Source organism: Rhizopus microsporus (assembly GCF_002708625.1).
Source record: "Rhizopus microsporus ATCC 52813 unplaced genomic scaffold scaffold_29, whole genome shotgun sequence".
NCBI lineage: Eukaryota > Fungi > Mucoromycota > Mucoromycetes > Mucorales > Rhizopodaceae > Rhizopus > Rhizopus microsporus.
In genome coordinates this window covers 202,243-211,058 of record NW_019671944.1, presented here as the reverse complement: position 1 = coordinate 211,058, position 8,816 = coordinate 202,243, and the positions used below count along the sequence as shown (strand labels likewise).

Sequence of the window (8,816 nt, the reverse complement as noted above, 5' to 3'; positions counted from 1 at the left end):
AATAATCATTAACCACTCTCAAGTAATTGAGCCTTCCATTTCCCAACTGTTCTTCAATCTCCTTAATCATTTGCTGCTGTTGCTTAATTGTTACAGTCCTCATCATATTTTTTTTTGGTGAAAAATAATTTCTTTTTGGAAAGAAGACAGGAAATAGGACTTTGAACATCTCTTTCCAAAATACTCAAAAAATTCTAAATTCACAAAAACCGTGAATTACTCACGAACAACCGTGAATTATTCACGAATGAAAATGGTCAGAATCACTTGAAATCAGAAATGCGTGAAATGAACTAGAAAAACTACAGAATCAGTCTATAAAAAAATCAAATAGTGACAAACTGTCAACTAATTGCACATCCCTCTTCATAATTGCACTCTTTTAGACATCACCATTTTCATGAGGGCACTGTTGCTCAAAAAACGGATAATTCTGATTGGCCCGTTTGACCACCTCCCGCTCAACCGTGAATTATTCACGGTTATTTTAAAAAATTCACGGTTCTTCTCGCCATAGTGACTCCCCTTTGCCCTTTGGTTGCTCTTGATGCGTTTTTTACTGCGCAGGAGACATCTCTCATCCAGCACCAGCAGCGGCACGATCCAATCATAAAGCAGCTTTACAGATTATCGCAGCAAATTTTCGAGCACGTCGTAACATCTGAAATGGCCACGATAGATGACCTGTTGCATGTGTGCGACAACGCTAGCTTGAAGTTTGAAGAAGGCATCAATATTCTTCAAGGTTTGCCAGATTCTAACTCGAAGAAGCGGGCTATTGATTGCTTAAATGATGTATTAGAAGTAGTAAAGGCTTACAAATGCAAATACATGCCTTGTCCATCACCACCTGCAGCCCAAAACTGGTTATTCGTCGAAAGGTATCTGCAAAGCCTTGGAAATGAACCGATGAACTGGGAAGCCTGTCTTGTAGAAGGGCAGCAACAAGGCTATTTAAAAAACTATACTAAGTCTACTAGTTTGAAAGCCGTGTACTTGCGTTGGAAAAAGAATAAAAAGTAGACATATGTAACCAAAAAAAAATAAACGTGGTGCTTTCATTGAGTGTGTGTGTTTTTTTGGGGGTGAGGATCGGTCAGCATTTATTAATATAATGGTGGAACCGATATCGATATTCACTTTGGCGCACAGGCCCGTGAATTGATCTGAAAATAGGAGGAGATCATCCGTTTTATAAATTGACCTATCAAAGCCCTTTTATTTTTGCGTAACAATATCCCTTAAAAAAGAAGTAGCAAAAAAGAGGCGATTGCGAAGACTAACGTGCGTTCAAAAGCATGTATAGCGTTTTATATTTTTTTTAGATCTGAATTCTGTTGGTTAATTCACATGATGTTGATTTCAGATCACTGTCGCGATCAGAAACCATAAGATAGTCTACAGACGTTCGTAGAAATCTTGTGATTATTTTCCTGCAGCACCTCAAAGTACTTACAAGCCCACGATTTCACTTTTCAGAATGAATGCCTTTTCTTTCGAATTAAATTTAAAAGCAGTAACAACAATTGAACATTAACAGCAAAAAGTAGAAAGGATTGAAGGTTGTGGATCAAACAAACTAAAAACCACTTGGAATTAACTCAATTGTATGGATTAGTAAAGAGCTTCATTCGTATGAAGATGAATGTAGTTTATGTACTGTATTTTTATTAATTATTGACGTAAAATAAAAAAAATATTTACGTAAAAAGACGACAAAGAAAAATACGTTTGAATAAAACGACATCATGTCAAAAGAGAGAGAGATAATGGGTGTATGTAGAAAAAGAGAAAAAAAGTATGTTGGTATTAGAGCATATATCCTAATATTAGTTTTACTTACCACCAAGGTGCATTCTGGGGAGGGTAGCGATAACTACCCAGGAAAGAAAAAAAAAAAAGGAACAGAGGACAGAGAGGACCCAGGGCGTCAGAAGGGACTATTGGGGAACGTTCCAGATACACAAGCGAGTCAGAGCAAGGACCATGAGGACAGGCTAGTTTTGATTTGTGAATCTTTGAACACTCAGAAGGACATTTGATAACTGCTGTAAAGAAGCAAAAAAAGGACTTGATTAAAATGGGTTTCTATATGTTTTTCTTTCCAACAAGTTTCAGGATCGGATACCTAGGACAAAGAAATCATGTCAAATAGAAGCAATCTGCTTCGTGACCATTCAAGAATATGCATTGCCAAATATGACTACATGTTCTTCTGATTTTATGGAAAAACCGAATAAAGAATTTAAACTTTTACAAGGAGACTAAAGAGGGCGATTGTGATGTTGTGTGGTTATGGTTGCAATGGACAAAAATACAATGGGACTCTTTATGTTTCTTTTATTTGGAAGAAAATAAAGATGAAAGTGTTAAAACTGATAGTTACACATATTATGTAGAATTATAATTATTATTGGTCAGTTTAGGTTACTGAACTTTTGTTATTGATATGTAAACACTGCTTATTGACCCTTATTCAACATGGGATACGACAGCGATTTCTAATACTAGGTTAGTTTCAGCTCCAAGACAGCCTACCTGTTAATATTACTGTCAAATGGAATAGTGAGCCATATTCTTTTTGTATTTGTTATTACTCTGATAACATTACAACGGTTTCAATACGACAGCTCAATTTGGAAATACAGTATATCCATGGATGTCAAGGCTGATACTACGAAAATATTCTTGGTAACGGCGAATTTACATTTCATACAACATGAATTTTGTTCTCACCATTGGGTGCATTTATTTTCGATCATAGGCGGATTTACTTTCCAGAAAGACTGTATAACATAAATTAGAGGTAGGGAGACATAAGGATTAAATTATAGCAATCCAGCAGTATTGGAATGAAGTGGAAAATGCGTCGAATCAAAGGGTGATACCAACAGATGAACAAGGAGAATAAAGAAAAGGTATGTAGAGCTTTGTTTATTATTTTCTTTTCACAAGAGATTTATTTAGATGCTCTTATGGATCTTAATTGACAGTTATGTTTATTTAGAAGTCAATAAATTGTGATATAAATGTCGATAAGCAGTTAGAAAAGGATGGATATAGGCTTTTTACAGGTAAATGAGGTTAAAAGAAAAAGGATGAAGGAAATGGAATTAGGAAAAAAGAGGATTCAGATTAAAGAAGGAAAGGAAAGGAGTAATGAAGATACCTTTACTATTGTACATTCACAAAAAGGCGCTGTAATGTTTATATTGAAAAGATATAACAAATAAAAAGAAAACAGACGAGGTTTATACTGAAAGTGAAAGGGAAATGACATGGTTATTTGGAATTACGGTGTAGACAATGACAAAAGAAAAAACACAATGGTTTGTTTGGTAAAGATATTAAAAGAGAGAGATAGAGAGAAGGGGGCTTAAAAGAACGTAAAGATGGCTCAAGTAGCTTATCTGGTACTTTTATGAACATTGTTGTCATGGTATAATTGTGTTTATTCATTTGCTTCATTGCGGTAGCATCGTACTCTTTTCCTTATAGTTAAAGCTTACACCTGTATTAAATATAAAAAGAAGCAATAGAAGACATAAAATGATATTCCATAAAAGAACTTGTTTCAATTTTTTTCTTTAGTATACACTACACGCACGAGGAAATCCACGAGAGGGTTAATGTTACAAACGCTACGTGTGATGTCATCAACGAAACGTTTCAGTACGTAGTGCCACGTTAAGCCTGCTAAGGAACAGATATTTTTCCATGCTTCTTGGTTATGAATAATGCATCTATTCATAAGCAAGCTGATATCAAAGAACTCATTGAGAAAAGAGACTATATATGCATATATTTATCTCATTCAATAGAGTGGAAGCTCATTGAGCAGTTTTAATTAATTACTGAAAGCAAACTTAAAAGATATCAGGAAAGGCTGCAGCCCCGTACTACTAAAGCTTGCAGTCAGGCTCTAAAAGGTCATCTTTATGGTTTCATTAAACATTCTGTATCATGTTCAAATGATTGTTTCAATAAAAAAGCTATACAGCCATCTTTTTATATGTATAAGTGGTTATAGTTTTAGTCTGTGAAAATTTGATATGGAAACATTGTAACAAAAAAAAAGAAGAAAAGATTACATCAATACAAACGCAAACGTGTGTGTAAGTATGCATGTATAAAAAAAAAGAAGAGAAGGTATGTGTATTGTATTTATACAAGATCAATAGCTCTATCAATTTCTTCTGACTGAATTATTTGATAATCTAGAGAACCAAAACGCACAATTCTCTTGGTTCGAATTAATTTTTTCAATTCATCTATCCAAAACACAGTACTGGTCACTAATAATACTTTGGTAAGTTCGTGCAATGTTAGAGGCTCTGTTTGGAAGATGGATTGAAAAAACGGAATATAGACAACTGCCATTTGTGCAATAATAGATCCTCCAACTGCAATGTTGAACATTTTGTTAGAAAAGAAACCAATGTTGAATATAGATTGTTTTTCTGATCTGCAAGCAAGCGCATTGAACATATCAAAGAAAACAAATGTAGTAAATGTCTAGGTAATAGTTAATAAAACTGTGTTTAATAAAATTAGTGCTATCGTTTCATTACCATGGTTGCATCCTTGTTAGTAACAACACCATCAGCCATTTCAGATATATAGACAAACATGGTTCCCAAGGTAACGATAATGGCAGTAGAAAAAACGCGAATAATCAATGGTTTTGTCAGAATAGTAGCATTCCGGCTTCGAGGTGGCTTCTTCATTATTTCGGGATCTACAGGTTCAACGCCCAAGGATTGAGCAGGTGGACCATCCATGATGATATCTTTGTAACAGATAAAAGATGAGTATATACAATTTACGTACGAAAGTATTACGTACTTATCCATAATATTTGCATTGCATTCAACGGTGTCTTTAAGCCAAACAAGGTAGAGATAGCAATCAATGAAAGAGCAGATATACTCGTACTTAGCTGAAAGGTTAAAAAGTTTTGAATGTTGTAAAATATAGATTTGCCTTCTTCAATAGCATGCAAAATAGTAGAAAAGTCATCATCCACTAATATCATATCGGCAGCTTCCTTTGATACATCAGTTCCACTTTGGCCCATAGAGATACCTATGTCAGCCATTTTAAGGGCTGGAGCATCATTAACGCCATCACCTGTCATAGCTACCACAGCCCCTGTTTCTTGAAACGCGCGCACGATGGCCAATTTATGCTTGGGGGTAGTACGGGCAAAGACAGAAATTGACTGTATAACCTCTTGAAGCTGTCGCTCAGACATAGCCTCAATATCGTGGCCTGTTAAGCAACTCCTCTTGGCACTGGTTGGAATGCCTAAACGACGTGCAATGGACATGGCGGTGCCTTCAGAGTCGCCTGTGATCATAACAACCTTCACACCACCTTGTACAAGCTTTTTGATAGCATCACCTACACCCGGTCGAGGCGGATCATGAACAGCGATAAAGCCAGTATAGCACAAACTACTCTCACTCTCTCCAAAGGCTGTGCTGAGGACACGAAGGCCATGAGAGCTCATTGCAGAAACGTGTTGAGCAACGACTTGTTTAAGTGTTGGAGTCAGTGGGTGCATTCGTCCGTCTGAAGTGTAATATGTCGTGCATTTATCCACCACAACCTCTGTTGCACCTTTGACATAGATGTAGTTCCTGGCAAACGAATTATCTTTTTCACGACAAATGACTGACATGTATTTAGTATCCGATGTAAATGGCGTTTCTGCGATTCGTTCGTAAAGCTATAATGATATACTAAGCATTCTGTACACAGACACACAAATCTTCATTTATCTTACCGTACGCTCATCTTTCATTCCACTACGAATGACTACATCCAATAAGGCCATCTCTGTTGGTTGACCATACAGTTTCCCTGATTCACCTATTTGAGCATTATTGCACAAATTGCCTACGTGATATTTTTGTTTTTACGGTAAATTGTACTGTCAGACATATGGTTGCTTAATGAAACTATTACCGATTTTCAAAGTCTGTCGTAAAGCTTCTGTTATCGTTGTTGGTGTCTTATATTCGTAATCAAACGTTGCTTCATGTTCAACTGTGAATACCTTGGTGACTGTCATTTGATTCAACGTCAAGGTGCCTGTTTTATCAGCACAAACAACATTGACAGATCCCAGCGTTTCGACAGATGGAAGCTGTTTGACAATAGCTTTTCGGCTGGCCATGCGAAGAACACCCAAGGCTAAAGTAACTGTGACAACAATAGGCAAGCCTTCTGGGATAGCAGCAACCGCGAGGCTGACACCAATCGTAAACATATCTAACCAACTACGTTTCTGAATGAGACCAATAAGTACAATGACACCAATGACACCAAAAGAAAACATGGATAGCTGTTTTCCAAGATCATTCATGCTAATTTGTAATGGAGTTTTTCTGATTTCAACCTCTTGCATCAGTTCAAATACATGACCAAACTCTGTATTTTTCCCTGTTGCAACTACAACGCCCTCTCCATGTCCTGTAAGAAGAATTAGATATCATTATAATTTAAAGCATGCTAGCAGTTTTACCTTGGCGTACTAGTGTGCCCATGAAGGCAATATTTTCCCTTTCATTTAGTGCGAGTTCTCCGTAGTTGGTGGTTGCAATAGCCTCAGATATTTTTCTCCTAGGCTTGTTCTCACCTGTCAAGTTTGACTCATCAATCTCTAATCCCGTACACTAAAATATATTAATTTCTCTGTTTTATGATGAATGCACACTTTACTTTGGTTATTCTACAATCTGCAGGAATTCGATCACCCACGCCAAAGCGCACAACGTCTCCTGGAACCAAGTCATTTGCCAATACATCCGATACATGTCCATCCCTATTGTCAAAAAGTCAGCATAAAGGAGAGAATTCAGCTATTGTACCTGTACCTTACTAAGTGACAATGGTGAGGCACAAGCTTATTTAATGCTTCCAGTGACTTTTCGGAGCGGTATTCTTGAATAAAGGCGACTAAAAGATTTGATAAATACAGTTTCTGTGTATATTAGGAGTAAAGCAATACCTGTTACTACAATGATAATCGCCTAAAAAGAAATATTTAGAATAAAAGTAAAGGTTTTACGGTTTTGCTTTACCGCACTAATACTGATAGCATCATCAAATTGGCCCATAAGTACAGAGATACAAGCAGAGCCAAGCAGTAAGAGAATCATGGGATCCTTGAAAGAATCAATAAATTTCGAAAACAAACTTTCGTCTTCGTCTGTTTCGAGTTCGTTTGTGCCATATAAAGCTCTTAAACTCGGAACATCAACCAGATGTAAGCCTTTAACAGGGTCAGTGTTGAACTCATTTGCAACTTGCTCAACAGATTGACGAGCAGCTTTAGCAGATGGAGTTGTAGTTGTACCCACAGGCAAAGAAGATGTCATTCAACGAGATGAAGAAGAAAAGCAATAATTCGGACTTGAATTACCTTCAAGTCAAAATTGGCTTGTCGCTTTTCGGAATTTGGACTGTCACTTTTCTGTCAACCATGGAAAGCAAGAGGCGAGGGGGGCTCTCTAATGAAAGTATTGTCGGTTGCGCCTTTTGGTGCATCTGGCGTGCACACTGAATGTTTATTTTCAATGGACATCCTTTTATCCCATCCAAGATTTTTCGGGCTATCATTGGTTGTCTGGAATCCTTCAAGCATTAATTTATTTTATATTTGTTAATTTTCTTTAGTAGTTCTGTCTTTCAATAGTCCACCACTGATTTCAAGTGGCTATTTTATTTATTTAAAAAAAAAAAATAAGTCTTAGAAATAATAATCCTTCTTTCTTTTTTTACAAGACTCGAAAAGGAAGCTACCAAAGTAATTCTTCTTTTTATTTCAGTTAATTAGACTGAAGCAAGAGTGGTAACTATATCGGTCAAAGTGATGACAGCTTTAAGTTGACCTGTGTTTGGATCAAGACACCATAACTTGTTTGTATTTCGTAGAATAAATGCTGATAGTAACTGAGATAAAGTAAAATTGAAATGACAAGTCATTGGAGTGGGCAAAGATCCATGCGATTCTTTTAAATACATAATCACTGGCTTCCTTAATGCTGATAACCTTTCTCTGTTTAATCCTCGTAGGTCATTCGAGCTTAATTCAGCAATGAATTCTTCGGTATCATCGATGATAGGTAATGAAGTGACTCTACTGTCAACTCCAAGCTTTAAAAAGGCTTCAATGGCTGTCGTTTTATAACTTATCATTGATTTGATCTCATTATATTTTATAGATTCTACTGTCAAATCCAAAACATTCGATCCAATTTTATGATTTTCTAGTTGTAAATACTGAATAAGGTCCATTTGAGACAACAATACTAGTTTAGAGTCATAATCTACCAATGCTCTATGTTCAATGGTAAATAATCCAATCAATTTATCTATCAATTCACTAGATTTCAATATAGTCAAGTGTTCACCAAAATGGATTGCTTCTTTCAAGGGGATCAATAACAGTTCTTCTTTAATTTCAATTTGAGAGTTGATATCTTCTGTAATCTAATATTATATGGTTATTGTATTGGCCATGAGCTGTCATTTCTCCCTTACTTGACTGCATATGAGTCTAAGCAAATCTAAGGCAGAGACAATCATTATGTACTTTTTTTCATTTTGGTTAAGCTCATAAATGGGTACAGACTTGATATCTTCTGCTAATAACAAGTCTAGTGCTTCTTCAATAGTTGCTGTTGCGGGCAGGTCAATCAAATCTCTTTGCTGTTCAATTGGCTTGACTTTATCAATCAAGTTACCAATCGTGCTTGATTGAATAAATTGCTTAAACACATCTGTCATTAATAATAAAACCAGAGAGA

The 8,816-nt window shown here is 36.2% G+C and overlaps 4 protein-coding genes across 4 annotated transcripts; 2 read left to right on the top strand and 2 right to left on the bottom strand.

The window, feature by feature from the left end:
- The first annotated feature begins 497 nt into the window (after window positions 1-497).
- RHIMIDRAFT_271249 (uncharacterized protein) lies at window positions 498-1,115 on the top strand. Its single transcript, XM_023612245.1, has one exon. The coding sequence runs from the start codon at window positions 667-669 to the stop codon at window positions 1,021-1,023; it is 357 nt and encodes a 118-aa protein (XP_023461613.1). The 5' UTR covers window positions 498-666; the 3' UTR covers window positions 1,024-1,115.
- A 1,135-nt stretch (window positions 1,116-2,250) lies between these two features.
- RHIMIDRAFT_271248 (uncharacterized protein) lies at window positions 2,251-2,731 on the top strand (the record flags this gene model as incomplete). Its single annotated transcript, XM_023612244.1, is given in 5 exon segments — window positions 2,251-2,274; window positions 2,327-2,328; window positions 2,498-2,502; window positions 2,522-2,523; window positions 2,555-2,731. A coding segment is annotated over 1 exon segment (158 nt), but the record flags the coding sequence as incomplete, so codon positions are not given.
- Window positions 2,732-3,708: 977 nt separating this feature from the next.
- On the bottom strand, window positions 3,709-7,395 carry RHIMIDRAFT_271240 (calcium-transporting P). Its single transcript, XM_023612243.1, has 10 exons — window positions 7,089-7,395; window positions 7,016-7,037; window positions 6,882-6,963; window positions 6,727-6,829; window positions 6,530-6,680; window positions 5,971-6,477; window positions 5,789-5,901; window positions 4,846-5,731; window positions 4,572-4,789; window positions 3,709-4,515 (listed from the first exon to the last, which is right to left on the bottom strand). The coding sequence occupies exons 1-10, from the start codon at window positions 7,383-7,385 to the stop codon at window positions 4,165-4,167; spliced, it is 2,730 nt and encodes a 909-aa protein (XP_023461611.1). The 5' UTR covers window positions 7,386-7,395; the 3' UTR covers window positions 3,709-4,164.
- Window positions 7,396-8,476: 1,081 nt separating this feature from the next.
- Window positions 8,477-8,813, bottom strand: RHIMIDRAFT_271235 (uncharacterized protein). Its single transcript, XM_023612242.1, has one exon. It carries the CDS (start codon window positions 8,794-8,796, stop codon window positions 8,536-8,538), a length of 261 nt encoding a protein of 86 aa, XP_023461610.1. The 5' UTR covers window positions 8,797-8,813; the 3' UTR covers window positions 8,477-8,535.
- Between the last annotated feature and the right edge of the window lie 3 nt (window positions 8,814-8,816).

Coding starts and splice junctions, on each gene's coding strand:
- RHIMIDRAFT_271249 (XM_023612245.1), top strand. CDS start 667: ATGGCCACGATAGATGACCTGTTGCATGTGTGCGACAACGCTAGCTTG.
- RHIMIDRAFT_271240 (XM_023612243.1), bottom strand. CDS start 7,385: ATGACATCTTCTTTGCCTGTGGGTACAACTACAACTCCATCTGCTAAA. Junction 6,964..7,015: donor GATTATCATTGTAGTAACAG/GTATTGCTTTAC, acceptor CAAATCTTTTAG/TCGCCTTTATTCAAGAATAC. Junction 5,902..5,970: donor ACGACAGACTTTGAAAATCG/GTAATAGTTTCA, acceptor AATATCACGTAG/GCAATTTGTGCAATAATGCT.
- RHIMIDRAFT_271235 (XM_023612242.1), bottom strand. CDS start 8,796: ATGACAGATGTGTTTAAGCAATTTATTCAATCAAGCACGATTGGTAAC.